Source organism: Haliotis cracherodii, unplaced genomic scaffold (assembly GCF_022045235.1).
Source record: "Haliotis cracherodii isolate W230 unplaced genomic scaffold, xgHalCrac1.p SCAF_5, whole genome shotgun sequence".
Taxonomy (NCBI): Eukaryota; Metazoa; Mollusca; class Gastropoda; order Lepetellida; family Haliotidae; genus Haliotis; species Haliotis cracherodii.
The window spans coordinates 50,818,370-50,838,931 of record NW_027266308.1 but is presented as its reverse complement, the minus strand read 5'-3'; the positions used below and the strand labels follow the sequence as shown (position 1 = coordinate 50,838,931).

General features: G+C 39.1%; 1 protein-coding gene across 1 annotated transcript in view; it reads right to left on the bottom strand.

Annotated features, from left to right (window-relative positions):
- Positions 1-19,009: 19,009 nt before the first annotated feature.
- Positions 19,010-20,562, bottom strand: part of LOC139442083 (bifunctional glutamate/proline--tRNA ligase-like) — a 52,112-nt gene continuing 50,559 nt past the window's right edge. Inside the window, exon 33 of the mRNA XM_071222865.1 lies at positions 19,010-20,369. Within this exon, the coding sequence (XP_071078966.1) occupies positions 20,213-20,369 (157 nt within the window). The 3' untranslated portion in view covers positions 19,010-20,212. The remainder of the gene's footprint in view (positions 20,370-20,562) is intronic.

Here is a 20,562-nt window from a genome sequence, read left to right as displayed (position 1 = left end):
AGTCAACTATACAGAACAAAAAACGTTAGGGATCATGAATATTTTGGGGGAATTTTTTTGTAGTCAAAACAGTAAATTTCAGAAAAAATATCCCCCCAAATGTTCATGGTCCCTAACTTGTTTTGTTTGGTATATAAACTCTTAGAGTCAAGACGTAAGGATGTTTTTGTTTCAGATTTCAGTCGTTTTAATCCTTTATGTTAAATAGTATCCCAAGATCTTTTTGAATTTTGATTATTTCAAGAAGTTGTAGCATTAGTACCATAAATCCTTAAAACAGTCAGGCACTTTTTTGTTGAACCTTCAGATTTGTTATTTTACAGAGGAAATTTGATCATAAAGAGACCAGAATTATAAATGATTTTCGTTGTCATATGACATACTTAGTGGAGCACATTTGACTTGGCTGAAGTTCATGCCATATTTTGCATCAGTGAAAATAGTGTTGTAATATTAGAAGAATACAGATGCATACGTTCTGTCTGAACATTTTTAGCATACAGGATATTGTAACGATAACCTCCTGCAATATCCAGCTGTGTTTTGAGTGTGTTGTGTAAATTCAGGTGTTTAGTATATACACATGCGTTTGATATTATCACAGCACCATGTCACATTTACATTGATCTGCTGCTGTAGCGGCATCAGAAAACGTATGAGATGAAGAACCTAAGTATGTTAGTTTCATATGTTCTGTATGGTTTTATAAAGAATATCTGACAATTAAGAAGGGAACTATATCTGTCAGCTCACACTGTAGGGTTTTTTATGAGATGTTTGACAAATCAGGAGATTGTGCCTGAACTCCCCCGCTTGTCTGATACAGACAGATGCTGACAGATGCTGCTAATACTGACACAATCTGCTGCTGTGTGCTGACAGGGAAGGTGAGATTTGCTGGCCTCAGAGTAAACACTATACACAAAGTAGGAGCTTCTGTCTCTATGAACTGTATACACTGTATTTATGTTGATGTTTATCATGTTTATTCTGCTGTTTGATGATAACCACTGCTGGCCTCTCCTCTGTGATGTGCTGCAGCAACCTATGCCTCTATACCCAGCCAGTATACATACAACTGTTGAATTTTACAAGTTTATGTCAGAACAATTTCACAATATTTCTCTATATTTTGAAATTGTGTGACTACAACTATGGTATTTTACCTTGACATGCTTCTAATCAGACTTACTTTATTTCTTATACAGTCAAGTCCCGTTAATCTGACATGGTTGGTTGCATATGACTTCCTGTTAGCAGAGACCATATAATAATCTATTATATGGTCTCTGCTGTTAGTCATTTCATTGGTTGGAAATAGGTCGTGAAGGGTTGTTCTGACGTGACTTGTAATGGGATGTCCTCAGCGATAGCAAGAACTTGTATCTGATTTTAATGAGATTGAGGTAATCTAAGCATGTGATTAATCCTGTTTTCTTTACTTAAAGCCTTAATTGTTTATTGTTAAGCAAATTTATCTCTGCAGCCGTTGTAATATGCAGCTACCAGCCGACTCGTCTCGCAATAAAACACAGACTGTGTACTCGCGGGAAGATGACCACGGAGTACACTGATCACTGTGTTTCATTAACGAGACTGATTAATGAGTGATTTCGGTAAATTGTTGCATATTAGGTATGTCGGAGTCAGATTGAGAGACTGTCGGATTAACGGGTCTAAATAGCACTGATTTAATCGGTTCCCATCATTTGTGTCGGATAAAAACGATTTCGGATTAACGATTGTCGGAATAACGAGACTTGACTGTACTATGTTTCTAAGGCCAATTAGTCAACATGCTCCAGAGAAGAGCATATAAATATGTACATGACATGTCATTGAAATTGTAAGAAGATTTGATATTATTTTGAAAGAGATTAAAAGGCTGTTTGTTTCATATTTATTACCCTGTAGGTTAGCTCTTAAATTAAACGTTAAAACTAAATTTATAACATGTCACTGTCCATCATAAGAATATTTTCAGTTGAAAATATGTTTTCATTTTTCTATTGTGTTGCGAAATGTAGAGTAGCTGTACTCATAAGAAGGAGTAGATTGGCCTTATGTAGTTTCTATGTGAGTATAAGATCTCAATATTTATATATGATACAGTATTTCTGTGATCTTATCACCCTATTTGTATTCCATATTTTGTGTATGGAGATTTGTGTTGTCATCCGTCCGGTGTAATGTCCACACGTCCATTGTGCCTCACTTTTACCATCCTCTTATTTATATACAACAAATGAACCTGCACTTGCAGGACATTCATTTTATTTTATGAACAGTAAAGAGCATGTGATATACAAATAATTCTATTTATTTTCATTTGGGGTTCTTCCCAGTTAACAAAATGCTTGGAGGGTCTATGCTTGAATTACAGATGATGAAAGATATATGTATTCCTTAATAGTGAGTTACACGATAGCTGTAGATGTTTCTAGATTCAATGAACTTGTATGTGACAGATTTTAATATATATATGTCTGCCAAATAAGGACTTGGTTTGGTTGATACCGATTGTCATATCTCTCCCACTTTTGAGTGGGATTGCGTTCATCTGTGCTGTCCAGCTACATCTATTGGGAACAACTCACTGGACACATCCCTCTAAAAAAATAACGCCGTCCATTTTTCAACATCATCAAGTTCGAATCTCCAGAAATGATGTCATGATAGAACAATGTTTTATCGTGAAGTAAACCACGCTTTGGTCTTCATTGTTCTTTGCGATTTATCGCACAGCTATATTGTACATCCTGATAACCAGACTGACTTTTTGCAAAAGCATATATGTTTTTTTTTAATTATGTTCTATTAATATGATGTCGGCTGTTAACAATTGGATATTAAATTATTAAAGATTTCAGTCATTGGAGCAATTTATATGGAAATATTTATTAAATGTGTTTGTTTACTAATCCAGAGACAGTCTGTTTACTAATCTAGAGATTTTCTGTTTACTAATCTAGAGAGAGCCTGTTTGTTAATCTACAGAGAGCCTTAAGGCCGTGTGTGATGCCTTGGTGATCAGTATGTGCCTTGCTGTCTTCTACACATTATTAAGCACACACTTGTGTATCTGCTGACTTGTTGCTCTGTACAGCATCATTGTGATATTTGGAAGTATTTCTGTTATATGCAATATATATGTGTGTTCTAACTGTTAACTACTACTTCTAGTAATCAGTTCATGTGTCAGGCTTGTGTGATACAGATGTCGCTAAAGAGACTAACATAAATACAGAGTGTGCCTTTCTAAAACATTAATTGTCAGCTTATGTGTAGTATATTTGGTATGTTTGCAAAATGGTTTATGACATATTTTTGACATTTCTAAGTAAGTCTTTACTTTTAGACTGTTAAAGTCAGTACCACACCAACCCCAACCCTTAATGTACATGATTTTATTGAATGCAAAGTTAGCAGATATCTGCATGAGAAAATAAGACTACATGTATTAACCAAAATACCAATGTTGGACAAAATAATTTCACCCCGCCACTAATCTGCCTGTGTATGGCACTTACCAGTTGTTTGAAATCCTAGATGAATGCCTGTTACTATTTACTATGTCCAAGCCCTAGTCAAGCATATCAGTGTTCATTTGGATCAAATATACTAGAGCAGTTAATCTCATATTGCTTCATAGAGAGAGGATGTATTCCTCATGCCATTACATATCTAAGTATTTTGGCGAATGCTATAAGTTACAGTTTTCTGTCTCTGTTATTTCGGATGTAGCCTGACCTCTCTTACTGTCCACACTTTGATTGGTCAGTATTACTGGCTATTTTGTTAACCCATTTTTCTTGGACATGTGTTGACTTTAGAAAGAAAGAATTTGAAAATAAAATTGAATTTGCATAGTTTTCTTGTGTTGTATTTATATTTTCTTTTGCCTACTTGTGTCTCGACATAATCAATGGGTTTATTTGGTTTGTAGTTTTAACACTGCAGTCAGCAGTGTCCTTGCTGTATCCAGGCAGCCTGTAAATACTTGTGTCTCAATGGGTTTATTTGGTTTGTAGTTTTAACACTGCAGTCAGCAGTGTCCTTGCTGTATCCAGGCAGCCTGTAAATACTTGTGTCTCAATGGGTTTATTTGGTTTGTAGTTTTAACACTGCAGTCAGCAGTGTCCTTGCTGTATCCAGGCAGCCTGTAAATACTTGTGTCTCAATGGGTTTATTTGGTTTGTAGTTTAACACTGCAGTCAGCAGTGTCCTTGCTGTATCCAGGCAGCCTGTAAATACTTGTGTCTCAATGGGTTTATTTGGTTTGTAGTTTAACACTGCAGTCAGCAGTGTCCTTGCTGTATCCAGGCAGCCTGTAAATACTTGTGTCTCAATGGGTTTATTTGGTTTGTAGTTTAACACTGCAGTCAGCAGTGTCCTTGCTGTATCCGTGCAGCCTGTAAATACTTGTGTCTCAATGGGTTTATTTGGTTTGTAGTTTTAACACTGCAGTCAGCAGTGTCCTTGCTGTATCCAGGCAGCCTGTAAATACTTGTGTCTCAATGGGTTTATTTGGTTTGTAGTTTAACACTGCAGTCAGCAGTGTCCTTGCTGTATCCAGGCAGCCTGTAAATACTTGTGTCTCAATGGGTTTATTTGGTTTGTAGTTTAACACTGCAGTCAGCAGTGTCCTTGCTGTATCCGTGCAGCCTGTAAATACTTGTGTCTCAATGGGTTTATTTGGTTTGTAGTTTAACACTGCAGTCAGCAGTGTCCTTGCTGTATCCAGGCAGCCTGTAAATACTTGTGTCTCAATGGGTTTATTTGGTTTGTAGTTTTAACACTGCAGTCAGCAGTGTCCTTGCTTTATCCGTGCAGCCTGTAAATACTTGTGTCTCAATGGGTTTATTTGGTTTGTAGTTTAACACTGCAGTCAGCAGTGTCCTTGCTGTATCCAGGCAGCCTGTAAATACTTGTGTCTCAATGGGTTTATTTGGTTTGTAGTTTAACACTGCAGTCAGCAGTGTCCTTGCTGTATCCAGGCAGCCTGTAAATACTTGTGTCTCAATGGGTTTATTTGGTTTGTAGTTTAACACTGCAGTCAGCAGTGTCCTTGCTGTATCCAGGCAGCCTGTAAATACTTGTGTCTCAATGGGTTTATTTGGTTTGTAGTTTAACACTGCAGTCAGCAGTGTCCTTGCTGTATCCGTGCAGCCTGTAAATACTTGTGTCTCAATGGGTTTATTTGGTTTGTAGTTTAACACTGCAGTCAGCAGTGTCCTTGCTGTATCCAGGCAGCCTGTAAATACTTGTGTCTCAATGGGTTTATTTGGTTTGTAGTTTTAACACTGCAGTCAGCAGTGTCCTTGCTTTATCCGTGCAGCCTGTAAATACTTGTGTCTCAATGGGTTTATTTGGTTTGTAGTTTAACACTGCAGTCAGCAGTGTCCTTGCTGTATCCAGGCAGCCTGTAAATACTTGTGTCTCAATGGGTTTATTTGGTTTGTAGTTTAACACTGCAGTCAGCAGTGTCCTTGCTGTATCCAGGCAGCCTGTAAATACTTGTGTCTCAATGGGTTTATTTGGTTTGTAGTTTAACACTGCAGTCAGCAGTGTCCTTGCTGAATCCAGGCAGCCTGTAAATACTTGTGTCTCAATGGGTTTATTTGGTTTGTAGTTTAACACTGCAGTCAGCAGTGTCCTTGCTGTATCCAGGCAGCCTGTAAATACTTGTGTCTCAATGGGTTTATTTGGTTTGTAGTTTTAACACTGCAGTCAGCAGTGTCCTTGCTGTATCCAGGCAGCCTGTAAATACTTGTGTCTCAATGGGTTTATTTGGTTTGTAGTTTAACACTGCAGTCAGCAGTGTCCTTGCTGTATCCGTGCAGCCTGTAAATACTTGTGTCTCAAATGGGTTTATTTGGTTTGTAGTTTAACACTGCAGTCAGCAGTGTCCTTGCTGTATCCAGGCAGCCTGTAAATACTTGTGTCTCAATGGGTTTATTTGGTTTGTAGTTTAACACTGCAGTCAGCAGTGTCCTTGCTGTATCCAGGCAGCCTGTAAATACTTGTGTCTCAATGGGTTTATTTGGTTTGTAGTTTAACACTGCAGTCAGCAGTGTCCTTGCTGTATCCAGGCAGCCTGTAAATACTTGTGTCTCAATGGGTTTATTTGGTTTGTAGTTTAACACTGCAGTCAGCAGTGTCCTTGCTGTATCCAGGCAGCCTGTAAATACTTGTGTCTCAATGGGTTTATTTGGTTTGTAGTTTTAACACTGCAGTCAGCAGTGTCCTTGCTTTATCCGTGCAGCCTGTAAATACTTGTGTCTCAATGGGTTTATTTGGTTTGTAGTTTAACACTGCAGTCAGCAGTGTCCTTGCTGTATCCAGGCAGCCTGTAAATACTTGTGTCTCAATGGGTTTATTTGGTTTGTAGTTTAACACTGCAGTCAGCAGTGTCCTTGCTGTATCCAGGCAGCCTGTAAATACTTGTGTCTCAATGGGTTTATTTGGTTTGTAGTTTAACACTGCAGTCAGCAGTGTCCTTGCTGTATCCAGGCAGCCTGTAAATACTTGTGTCTCAATGGGTTATTTGGTTTGTAGTTTAACACTGCAGTCAGCAGTGTCCTTGCTGTATCCGTGCAGCCTGTAAATACTTGTGTCTCAATGGGTTTATTTGGTTTGTAGTTTAACACTGCAGTCAGCAGTGTCCTTGCTGTATCCAGGCAGCCTGTAAATACTTGTGTCTCAATGGGTTTATTTGGTTTGTAGTTTAACACTGCAGTCAGCAGTGTCCTTGCTGTATCCAGGCAGCCTGTAAATACTTGTGTCTCAATGGGTTTATTTGGTTTGTAGTTTAACACTGCAGTCAGCAGTGTCCTTGCTGTATCCAGGCAGCCTGTAAATACTTGTGTCTCAATGGGTTTATTTGGTTTGTAGTTTAACACTGCAGTCAGCAGTGTCCTTGCTGTATCCAGGCAGCCTGTAAATACTTGTGTCTCAATGGGTTTATTTGGTTTGTAGTTTAACACTGCAGTCAGCAGTGTCCTTGCTGTATCCAGGCAGCCTGTAAATACTTGTGTCTCAATGGGTTTATTTGGTTTGTAGTTTAACACTGCAGTCAGCAGTGTCCTTGCTGTATCCAGGCAGCCTGTAAATACTTGTGTCTCAATGGGTTTATTTGGTTTGTAGTTTAACACTGCAGTCAGCAGTGTCCTTGCTGTATCCGTGCAGCCTGTAAATACTTGTGTCTCAATGGGTTTATTTGGTTTGTAGTTTAACACTGCAGTCAGCAGTGTCCTTGCTGTATCCAGGCAGCCTGTAAATACTTGTGTCTCAATGGGTTTATTTGGTTTGTAGTTTAACACTGCAGTCAGCAGTGTCCTTGCTGTATCCAGGCAGCCTGTAAATACTTGTGTCTCAATGGGTTTATTTGGTTTGTAGTTTAACACTGCAGTCAGCAGTGTCCTTGCTGTATCCAGGCAGCCTGTAAATACTTGTGTCTCAATGGGTTTATTTGGTTTGTAGTTTAACACTGCAGTCAGCAGTGTCCTTGCTGTATCCGTGCAGCCTGTAAATACTTGTGTCTCAATGGGTTTATTTGGTTTGTAGTTTAACACTGTAGTCAGCAGTGTCCTTGCTGTATCCAGGCAGCCTGTAAATACTTGTGTCTCAATGGGTTTATTTGGTTTGTAGTTTAACACTGCAGTCAGCAGTGTCCTTGCTGTATCCAGGCAGCCTGTAAATACTTGTGTCTCAATGGGTTTATTTGGTTTGTAGTTTAACACTGCAGTCAGCAGTGTTCTTGCTGTATCCAGGCAGCCTGTAAATACTTGTGTCTCAATGGGTTTATTTGGTTTGTAGTTTAACACTGCAGTGAGCAGTGTCCTTGCTGTATCCATGCAGCCTGTAAATACTTGTGTCTCAATGGGTTTATTTGGTTTGTAGTTTAACACTGCAGTCAGCAGTGTCCTTGCTGTATCCAGGCAGCCTGTAAATACTTGTGTCTCAATGGGTTTATTTGGTTTGTAGTTTAACACTGCAGTCAGCAGTGTCCTTGCTGTATCCAGGCAGCCTGTAAATACTTGTGTCTCAATGGGTTTATTTGGTTTGTAGTTTAACACTGCAGTCAGCAGTGTCCTTGCTGTATCCGTGCAGCCTGTAAATACTTGTGTCTCAATGGGTTTATTTGGTTTGTAGTTTTAACACTGCAGTCAGCAGTGTCCTTGCTGTATCCAGGCAGCCTGTAAATACTTGTGTCTCAATGGGTTTATTTGGTTTGTAGTTTAACACTGCAGTCAGCAGTGTCCTTGCTGTATCCAGGCAGCCTGTAAATACTTGTGTCTCAATGGGTTTATTTGGTTTGTAGTTTAACACTGCAGTCAGCAGTGTCCTTGCTGTATCCGTGCAGCCTGTAAATACTTGTGTCTCAATGGGTTTATTTGGTTTGTAGTTTAACACTGCAGTCAGCAGTGTCCTTGCTGTATCCAGGCAGCCTGTAAATACTTGTGTCTCAATGGGTTTATTTGGTTTGTAGTTTTAACACTGCAGTCAGCAGTGTCCTTGCTTTATCCGTGCAGCCTGTAAATACTTGTGTCTCAATGGGTTTATTTGGTTTGTAGTTTAACACTGCAGTCAGCAGTGTCCTTGCTGTATCCAGGCAGCCTGTAAATACTTGTGTCTCAATGGGTTTATTTGGTTTGTAGTTTAACACTGCAGTCAGCAGTGTCCTTGCTGTATCCAGGCAGCCTGTAAATACTTGTGTCTCAATGGGTTTATTTGGTTTGTAGTTTAACACTGCAGTCAGCAGTGTCCTTGCTGAATCCAGGCAGCCTGTAAATACTTGTGTCTCAATGGGTTTATTTGGTTTGTAGTTTAACACTGCAGTCAGCAGTGTCCTTGCTGTATCCAGGCAGCCTGTAAATACTTGTGTCTCAATGGGTTTATTTGGTTTGTAGTTTTAACACTGCAGTCAGCAGTGTCCTTGCTGTATCCAGGCAGCCTGTAAATACTTGTGTCTCAATGGGTTTATTTGGTTTGTAGTTTAACACTGCAGTCAGCAGTGTCCTTGCTGTATCCAGGCAGCCTGTAAATACTTGTGTCTCAATGGGTTTATTTGGTTTGTAGTTTAACACTGCAGTCAGCAGTGTCCTTGCTGTATCCAGGCAGCCTGTAAATACTTGTGTCTCAATGGGTTTATTTGGTTTGTAGTTTAACACTGCAGTCAGCAGTGTCCTTGCTGTATCCAGGCAGCCTGTAAATACTTGTGTCTCAATGGGTTTATTTGGTTTGTAGTTTAACACTGCAGTCAGCAGTGTCCTTGCTGTATCCAGGCAGCCTGTAAATACTTGTGTCTCAATGGGTTTATTTGGTTTGTAGTTTTAACACTGCAGTCAGCAGTGTCCTTGCTTTATCCGTGCAGCCTGTAAATACTTGTGTCTCAATGGGTTTATTTGGTTTGTAGTTTAACACTGCAGTCAGCAGTGTCCTTGCTGTATCCAGGCAGCCTGTAAATACTTGTGTCTCAATGGGTTTATTTGGTTTGTAGTTTAACACTGCAGTCAGCAGTGTCCTTGCTGTATCCAGGCAGCCTGTAAATACTTGTGTCTCAATGGGTTTATTTGGTTTGTAGTTTAACACTGCAGTCAGCAGTGTCCTTGCTGTATCCGTGCAGCCTGTAAATACTTGTGTCTCAATGGGTTTATTTGGTTTGTAGTTTAACACTGCAGTCAGCAGTGTCCTTGCTGTATCCGTGCAGCCTGTAAATACTTGTGTCTCAATGGGTTTATTTGGTTTGTAGTTTAACACTGCAGTCAGCAGTGTCCTTGCTGTATCCAGGCAGCCTGTAAATACTTGTGTCTCAATGGGTTTATTTGGTTTGTAGTTTAACACTGCAGTCAGCAGTGTCCTTGCTGTATCCGTGCAGCCTGTAAATACTTGTGTTTCAATGGGTTTATTTGGTTTGTAGTTTAACACTGCAGTCAGCAGTGTCCTTGCTGTATCCAGGCAGCCTGTAAATACTTGTGTCTCAATGGGTTTATTTGGTTTGTAGTTTAACACTGCAGTCAGCAGTGTCCTTGCTGTATCCAGGCAGCCTGTAAATACTTGTGTCTCAATGGGTTTATTTGGTTTGTAGTTTAACACTGCAGTCAGCAGTGTCCTTGCTGTATCCAGGCAGCCTGTAAATACTTGTGTCTCAATGGGTTTATTTGGTTTGTAGTTTAACACTGCAGTCAGCAGTGTCCTTGCTTTATCCAGGCAGCCTGTAAATACTTGTGTCTCAATGGGTTTATTTGGTTTGTAGTTTAACACTGCAGTCAGCAGTGTCCTTGCTGTATCCAGGCAGCCTGTAAATACTTGTGTCTCAATGGGTTTATTTGGTTTGTAGTTTAACACTGCAGTCAGCAGTGTCCTTGCTGTATCCAGGCAGCCTGTAAATACTTGTGTCTCAATGGGTTTATTTGGTTTGTAGTTTAACACTGCAGTCAGCAGTGTCCTTGCTGTATCCGTGCAGCCTGTAAATACTTGTGTTTCAATGGGTTTATTTGGTTTGTAGTTTAACACTGCAGTCAGCAGTGTCCTTGCTGTATCCAGGCAGCCTGTAAATACTTGTGTCTCAATGGGTTTATTTGGTTTGTAGTTTAACACTGCAGTCAGCAGTGTCCTTGCTGTATCCAGGCAGCCTGTAAATACTTGTGTCTCAATGGGTTTATTTGGTTTGTAGTTTAACACTGCAGTCAGCAGTGTCCTTGCTGTATCCAGGCAGCCTGTAAATACTTGTGTCTCAATGGGTTTATTTGGTTTGTAGTTTAACACTGCAGTCAGCAGTGTCCTTGCTTTATCCAGGCAGCCTGTAAATACTTGTGTCTCAATGGGTTTATTTGGTTTGTAGTTTAACACTGCAGTCAGCAGTGTCCTTGCTGTATCCAGGCAGCCTGTAAATACTTGTGTCTCAATGGGTTTATTTGGTTTGTAGTTTAACACTGCAGTCAGCAGTGTCCTTGCTGTATCCAGGCAGCCTGTAAATACTTGTGTCTCAATGGGTTTATTTGGTTTGTAGTTTAACACTGCAGTCAGCAGTGTCCTTGCTGTATCCAGGCAGCCTGTAAATACTTGTGTCTCAATGGGTTTATTTGGTTTGTAGTTTAACACTGCAGTCAGCAGTGTCCTTGCTGTATCCAGGCAGCCTGTAAATACTTGTGTCTCAATGGGTTTATTTGGTTTGTAGTTTAACACTGCAGTCAGCAGTGTCCTTGCTGTATCCGTGCAGCCTGTAAATACTTGTGTCTCAATGGGTTTATTTGGTTTGTAGTTTAACACTGCAGTCAGCAGTGTCCTTGCTGTATCCAGGCAGCCTGTAAATACTTGTGTCTCAATGGGTTTATTTGGTTTGTAGTTTAACACTGCAGTCAGCAGTGTCCTTGCTGTATCCGTGCAGCCTGTAAATACTTGTGTCTCAATGGGTTTATTTGGTTTGTAGTTTAACACTGCAGTCAGCAGTGTCCTTGCTGTATCCAGGCAGCCTGTAAATACTTGTGTCTCAATGGGTTTATTTGGTTTGTAGTTTAACACTGCAGTCAGCAGTGTCCTTGCTGTATCCAGGCAGCCTGTAAATACTTGTGTCTCAATGGGTTTATTTGGTTTGTAGTTTAACACTGCAGTCAGCAGTGTTCTTGCTGTATCCAGGCAGCCTGTAAATACTTGTGTCTCAATGGGTTTATTTGGTTTGTAGTTTAACACTGCAGTGAGCAGTGTCCTTGCTGTATCCATGCAGCCTGTAAATACTTGTGTCTGGGGCATAATCAATGTCCTAAGCTGTCAGGGTACAATGACAAACTTTGTTGAATCACAGAGCCGGACCAACCAATCCCCTATTCTGACCTGGGATCCCCAAAGGTTGTCTCTCAGTAAATAACTGCACATGAGTGCAGTGTTTCAGAGCAGATTGCCTACCCTCTTGGACTGACTACACACGTTAATTAAATCATTGCTATTCCAATGTTCGAGAGGTTCGTACAGGCTTGAATAGGCCTTGAATTTACGGGTTTCTCCTAAAAATGCATTGATTTTAATAGTCAACCTTGACAAACCTTGAAAATCACCAAAATAGCTTGAAAAGCTTTGAATTTGTACCAAATGACATACCGTATTCGACGTAATAAACACCCAGGGACTCTCAAAATTAGAAATATAAATTATTAGAATATAATTTTGGTGAGAAAAGAAACGGAGTTGAAAGATTGTAAATTTTGTGTTTTTTGTTGACAGCCTGAAATGATACAAAAGAAGAATCTCTGTGTATTATACAAGATAGATATATTTTCCAGAATTTAATTGCCCATAATTAAGGGTGCATATAACACACGAGTGCATATTATACACGAATGAATAAGTCTTGTGTACATTGATCAATCAAAAGGGGTGGTAATTGGGATTGATCACTATCCAATTTATTACCAAATATCGCTGTGTGCACTTATTAGAGTGGGGCGCTTATTACATCAAATACGGTAACCTTGTTAATAGAAGTATTGAAAGTTGGGACTTGGCATGAATTGGGTGTCCTTCCTCATTCCTTGGGTTTGTACCGACTGTCAGCCATGTCTGATATCTTTTGATAGGAATACTGAGATATTTCATACCGTTGTGTAAATTGGACAAGTTATGGACACACACACACACAAAGGCAAAAGCAAAAAAAACAGGCAGACTGATTTTTTACATCATGCACTTATATCATTTTTAGAGACTAAGATATAGTCCATATGTGATCTTTTATTACACAATACAATTTTCTCCTCTAGAGCAAAAATATATTCTGATGCTGATTATTTCATGTTGAATACAGCTGGACTAGATATTTTTATAATCTAGATAAGTTTGGGTTTCATAAAATATATATATTCCACATTCATGATGCAGGACGATCCTTTTTCAGAGAAAATTAGGAATAGACTTATTGCAAGTCTAGTTTACCTTAGTTGTGAAGAACACGGCTATAGCGCGGGATTGTGGGTAATTTCATTCACGTTCAGACTGTGGTAACCTCCATGCGGCCTTTCTGACTCAAGTCGCCATCATGGGTTTTCAGAATATCTGGCACTCTCACCCAAGACGCTATGGGCCTGGCTCAAGATACTGGTACTGCTCGATTTTTAGTTCAATAAAAACAGAATGGATTAGTGCATTGTTTAAGACCGATTTAGATTAATTATTCACTATATTTATATCATTTGGGGCTAGTTTATGTGAGGAAACTCCTGATTTCACGTGTCCACATGGTTCGCGGCTATGCGACACGCTTGTGATTGCAGTGTGGGGATGTTTCGTTACACCTAAGGATGTCATGTAAATGCGAAAGTTTTATACCTAATGCGATTTACAATATCTGCAGAATAGAAGTACTTAGTGACTTGACATTCTTAAAATCATCCCGAGATAAGAATCTTCCTTCACCAAACAACTTATTGTTTTCACATACATTGCACAGTATTATCTGAGTTGGACATTTTCTGGTGTTTGTATATATCTACCATATAAACGTCGAGATACCGTCTGACAAGTTCTTCATTAGTATATGAGACCCGTGATGATCGGGATAGAATAGGTCTTCAGCAACTCATGCTTGTCGTAAGAGGCGACTAACGGGATCGGGTAGTCAGGCTCGCTGAATTTGTTGATGTGTGTTATCGTGATCGTATGCCCCCAATTGCGTAGATTGATGCTCATGATGTCAATAACTGGATTGTCTATTCCGGAGTCGATTATTTACAGACCGTCATATAGCTGGAATATTGCTGAGTGCGGTGTTAAACATCAAAGAAACATACAAAACAGACAATACGTTAATATGTCCGGATGCGACTAATTTACTGACCATATGCAATGCTGCACAACTGTAAGTATGCTCCAAGTCTATGTCAGGACTTTGAATTAATGTTTTATTACCACATTAGAAAGATACTAAGATATATTTCTGTCATTTCAGCCGTGTGTGCAATAATTCTCACGGACTCATCAGGAAATACGGTCTAAATATATGCAGACGATGCTTCAGACAGTATGCTGATGATATTGGCTTCAAGAAGGTAAATTGTTTTCATTAGTAGAACTTACTATCCTTGCTAAATCTTTGCAGGGGAAAATACAGTTCATGTTCCTGGTCATCTTTAATTATTTGCAACAATGTGTTGATTTTGGAACAACTGGCATAATTATCATGATTAATAGCCTTGATCATGAAGCAGAAATTATAATGCTCAGTGAGAATTACTAAAATGATTGCATTTATATCCCTGCACCTATGTGTAATATCAGTATGACATGCCTGGCTGACATTGGGGATCCGGTTGATACATTGTCTGACTAGTCATTGTAACTTGAAGAGATGTGTTAATGCAGTTAATCGCTTGTTTGACTTGATTATATGGGATGATGTGATATGGCTAAAGTATTGCTGATTGGCATTAAAACAACATTCTCTTCCTTTTAATATGAAGAGCCCCAGTATGTCCCTTGAATTTATCTTGTTTGCTTAGTACCACAAAGGTATACTTTATCATGATTCACCTAGTCTGAAACAGTAATTGCCAATTACACATTCTGGGTATTCTTAGTCTCAAGGTTGCAGGGAAAGTTATTTTATCATGCTAAGACTCAAATTGTTTGTCAGCGTAATATGATATTCTACTTTTGAGGGCAATATATTCATCATTCCATGGTTTTCAAAAAAGATGTCGTGTACATTTAAATATATCTGTTTTTCCTCTCAAAAGATGAGTAGTTTGGTGCATTCATGTAACGAATGTGTGCTTTTGATTTCAGCTGGACTGAGTGTTATGGAGGACAGGGTGGCTTTTTTGGCAGGACCTAAATCTGTGACCCATGTGAAGTGACATGAACAATAAACATTTCTTGTTGAAGAGAATGTAATTTGTGTAGCACCTGTGAATTAAAAGCCATTGTCCTTCTATGTTTTGTCTTTTGTTCTTTGTGGAAGGTTTCATTAAAAGACCACAGGTTTGGTGTTTCTGATCCCGATTTGACTCTCAGAATGAGTAATATTGCTGACTGAGTGTTAAGTCTGTAGATCTAACATTCCCTGGCTGTGCTATACCAAAGACGTTAAAATATGGTACTTATTGTTACCCTGCCTTGCTCTCGGCATTAAGGAGATAACACAAGGACTGTCCAGCTTGGAGATGTATGTATGTGTCCGAGTGGGGTGTCCATAAACTGCAGCATGACATCTCAGACTAGCGCTATAAAGCTGACAGAAGTCAGCACAAGTACAAGCAACATCATATTGAACCTGACATTAAGCCCCCACCAGGACCTGAGTTGCAGAAATTAAAACAAACACATTTTGTGTGTTATTTGCAATGTGAGACAATAACAATAGCCCTTACAGGGGAATAATTATTGTGACCAGTTTCCAGGATGAAAACCCTGTTTCATGCAATAGCAATGGACACTGGGCTCATTTAGGTATTATACAGCGTGACTACATGAAACATTTGTATAACATGGTTTACATGACGGAAATCAATACATACCAGTACTAAAGTATAAGAAATGCTAGAAAATTGCTTTTTGCCTGTTAAAAAAAGGATATAATTTTTCACAGACTTATTTAAATATCGAGTAACTTCTGATCGCCCTACCTATGGTTTGAAATATTTCAGTCTCAAGGAGTCATATCGACAAGTTTACAGGAGGCAAATTTGAACGAAAACAGGAAGTTTACATTTATTCCAAGTCCAATCATGGCAATCTGAAACGGACTTTTGAAATATGCGCACGTGACTCCGTTATAATGATAATAATGTGCATCTTCTAAAAGGACAAAATGATGATGCGTTTGCTTTGTTAACATTGCTCCCATGAAGCATGTAACATTACGCTTGCATAGCCATAACCATGGTACACGATATGGAGTCTGTACTGGGAAATGTATGTACAAGTTCTTTACACTTTAGAGGGGAAACCATTTATTAATTTAGATAGACTGAATTACCGAACTGCCCAAGCTATTGGGTTTTCAATGCATACCATCAAGTCTGGTATGATAAATAAAACAAAACAGGTATAGAGGTGGTCTGAAAAAAATACTGGGATGTAAAAGGATATTAGACAGCTTTGATACAGGGTGATTAGGCATATATGGTACAAGCTTCATGAGCAGAAGGTAACCCTACTTGAAGTAGAATTAGGGAGGACATAGAGATACAATTGTTAACTGCACGAACTATTGCTTTCCAAGAGATGGGATTTCGATACACTGCGCTTGGCGATGACCGAGCACATTTCTGGGGAAAATGTTCCATCCTGTCTGTGGTCACATTATCTCTGAACCATTCATAACTATCACAGTAAGGGCGTTCAGATTTACCTTGATGAATCATTCCACTGACTACAAGTGGCTATCGGCAGATGGACAAAAAACACCCACAGACCATCAGGTAAAGGTAATCATGTTTTGCACGCTGCAACCCATGATATGGAGCTTATTGATGTGTGTTAGTTTTCGAGACGAAATAGAAAAATGGTGATTTTCATAAGGAAATTATAGGAAGTGATGTGTTCATAGACAGGTAGGAACTTCAGCTATTGCCCATTTTAAACAACGTCATTGTCATGGATAACGCCAGTTAATATTATTAACGTTTGGGAATCAGATACTGTCGCCCAAACCATGAGTGGTCTGAAGGCGACCATACAATATATGACATTGTCGAATTCAGACCATAGAAAACGAAAGTTCAACTCATGGAGAAAATTCGGCTGAATAACAGGACATTTGTGCTGGCGGCATAACACGGTTACGTTGTGTTACGTACGGCAGTCAGACATCGTGAGCTCAACCCTGTTGTGCCCATCTTGGATGAGCGTAAAGGGTTCGTGGCAAGACATAACACAACATTCAAAAGTACAGATTCATATACATCATCAGCGGAGATAAATGCTACCTCAAGAAATCATCTGTACATAACAACAAATACTTCTGGATTCCAAAACAGCAACCTTCCAATACTCATCCCGTTTCATAGCTCTCAACTATTTCATCATGTTTCCAAGCAAATATAATGCAGTACATATCCTAAATTGCTACCAAATTAAAGCACATATCAATTCATGACAATAACAGCAATATTTTGAGAACACCCCCAACACGGTGACATTTGCACCTGGGAGAATGCACGGGACGGTGTGAGGTCATCACCTCGGGATAGGTGTTAATTAATTACCTCAGGTAAAAGGCCATTTCATACATGCATGAAGTTGATCATCATTTTACCTGTAAAAGTACATTTTAAGCTTTATCACAGTGTCAGTTAGGACATGCTAGATAAGATTAGGGCAATTTGCGTTATTTTGATATACCGTATTCGACGTAATAAGCGCCCAGGGCGCTCTCAAAATTAGAAATAGGGGCTCTTATTAGAATATTATTTTGGTGAAAACAACAGAGTTGAAAGATACATTTCGTGGTTTTTGCTGACAGCCTGAAATGTTTATATACTACAGATATATTTTTCAAGAATTCAATTGCCCATAATTGAGGGTGCATATTACACACGAGTGCGGATTATACACAAATAAATAGGTCTTGTGTACATTGATCAATCGGAAGTGGTGCTAATTAGGATTGTTCACTAGCCAATATATGAGCAAATATCGCCGTGGACGCTTATTACGTCGAATACGGTATGCTCTTTTTATAGTCCTATGACTCGTATTTATTAAATGAAGCCAGAAAGTAGTTTTCTAGCATTTCCGATATTACATTAAACGGTGACCTGTTTCTCAAAGCTGACGTTACTTAAGTTTACATAATGTATACAACCATCTTGTTATTAGTTGTGACAGATTAAAGCAGAGAACCTGCAAGGCACTTGTTTATAACATTGCCAAAAGATGGTAGGGACCGTCACACAAAACAGAAAAGTCAATACAAGCATAAAATTTCTCCAACTTGTAAAATAATCAAGGATATTATTACAGGTTCTATCAACAGCTCCAATGCTACATAAGTACTTGCCTCAATGGAATTAAGCGTGGTGATCAGGTAATGTCAAGGGAAAGGTATTCCAAGGTGTATCTGAAATATATCCTGTTCCTTTAGCTGCAGCTTTTACTATATATATAATAAGTCATATTTGTGGAAATTTGGCTAATATATGTCAACATAACATTTTCGCAATCGAAATACATGTCGCTGGGAAGTCCCCACCGTGTCTGGTCAAATTGTTCCATACGTAAAAATATCCTGCAACAGCAATCACCAGTACCAAAGTGCTACACTTGTGGTTTTTATAATTTTAAATACATATATAGTAAAAGCTGCAACTAAAGTAACACCATATTGGAATATATAATTCCTGATAAAACAATAATTTCTGATGCAATTTCTTCGACCATTGCATAAAAATTCTTTGAAGTTGTATCACTGGTGAAGTACATTGATTATTTTCTGGTGTTTGAACTTTGAATTGTTTTGAAGGAGTGAGTGAGTGAGTGAGTGAGTGAGTGAGTTCCACTTTGAAGCTTAACAACTTCAGTAGTCTTGTTATTATAAAATAATTTGGACTGTTCCAAACTCATGAAAGGTTCAATCTTGACATGCTTTTAAGTCTTGTTTTTGTATCATTGCGTATCGAGATACGTAAGGTATCGTGACCAGAATATCGAGATGCGTATCGTATCCTGATCTTCCTGTATCGTTGCAGCCCTAGTTGGCGATGTATCAAGACGTGGAATGCATTTTACTGGCCTTTGTGACCATATCATTGCTGCATTGAGACTATTCACAGTAAATGAGTGAGCCGGGTTTAACACCGCTTTCAGCAGTATTCCAGATATATCACAGCGTGACGCAGGTCTCAGACGTTTACAACTTCGGTGAAACCCATGAGCATGGGTATGGTGCAGACAAACCTAGAAACGGGGCAAATTGGGATTCGATCCCATGATCATAGAGCATGTATAACAGGCTTATGGCCTTCAGTAACGCTGCATGTTTTGTCAGCACAAGGCTAAAATAAAAACATTGCTCTTGAGGTTGAAGGGTTTTATTCATGTACATATGTACATTATGACAAGGAAGGCACACTAACATGCTGGGTATCAACTATCCTGTGAACAAGAAATGAAATTATGATCCTCAAATTGGGTTGAGTGATATTGCATTGACAACTTTACCACTTAAATCCACATGCAGAGTTCACATTTGTTAGACATGTTAGGAAATAAATTAATTTCTCTCCGAAATAACCATATCCTTTTAATATACAATTAATAAACAATGACATAGTTTAATATCACAGTCGGAAGAATACATTGCTTAAAAATTTGAATTTTCTTTTTCTGAATAACTGCTGCCAATTAACTTTTCTGTTAAAAGTTTAACATGTCATTAACAAAACACAGTAGTGAGTGATTCAGACAAATGTTAAAACCTCTTAAATGAACCACTTTAGAGGACTAGGCTCAATCTACGTTTATATTTCATTGTGAAGATAAAAAGATTCTACGAATACACTACAGTATTGAATCTATTGAATAAAGAAAGAAGGATATAATTAAAACGTTTCTGACAATTTACATATAAAATGGAGTTATCAGTTTGATATCTAACAGCTTACATTATCAAAATATTGACTGCTAAGTCATAAAGCGGTGAGTAGAAATAAAGGAAACCAGTTGGCTAAGATATTTGCTTGTTTTGAAAACAGCCATTTTCATGGACATAGGGTGAGTGAGTTGGGTTTAACAACGCTTTTAACAGTATTCCCGTTATATCACGGCGTGTCAGCTTAATGTAGCAGGAAAGTCTGAAGTGATGCAGGTCTCAGACGTTTACCACTTCGGTGAACCCCATGAGCACAGGTATGGTGCTGACAAACCTAGAAACATAATTGGGGCGAACCGGGATTCGAACCCACAATCATCAGTTTCTAGCGTACCCAAGGGACTCAACTCTGCACAGGAAATTGCGACGCCTTAGACGACTGGGCGACCCGCGACCCCTTCATGGACATAGAAATATATCTTCGTCCAGACTCATTCTCTGGGTGAACAGATATTCAGATATTCTTTCTGCGGACTTGGCAATAAGTCATTAATTTAATTAGCTAGATGCAGAGAACCATATCAGCAGATGTGTGAACTGTAATGACTTGATCCAACTTTTCCCCGAGCCTAGCCCTCTGATAGTTTCATGTTGTCAACCACTACTGGACTGATGAATTGTTGTTCTCTAGTAGCTTCTGCCGAACAGTGTGAAGTATTTGGCTGGTTTGCCACAGTCTGGGTGAATGCACTTCGTCCCGGACTTGAGCTCCTGTGGTTGTTTAAAGGGGATACACAGCCCCTTGGCCCCCATAGCAGGTGCCCCCTCCTCCACAACAACGTCCCTGCAACACAAGACATTCACACAACAATGATAAACTGTATCTACGGCTGTTCATATTAAAATCAGGCTAAAAAAGAAATCCTTTGTGTGACACGAAGATGATTTAGCTATATGGATTTCCGATGACTACTGATTTTGTTAACATGAACTTTTATAAAGGACTGAAAAAACGGAAGGGCCACAGCCAACTAATG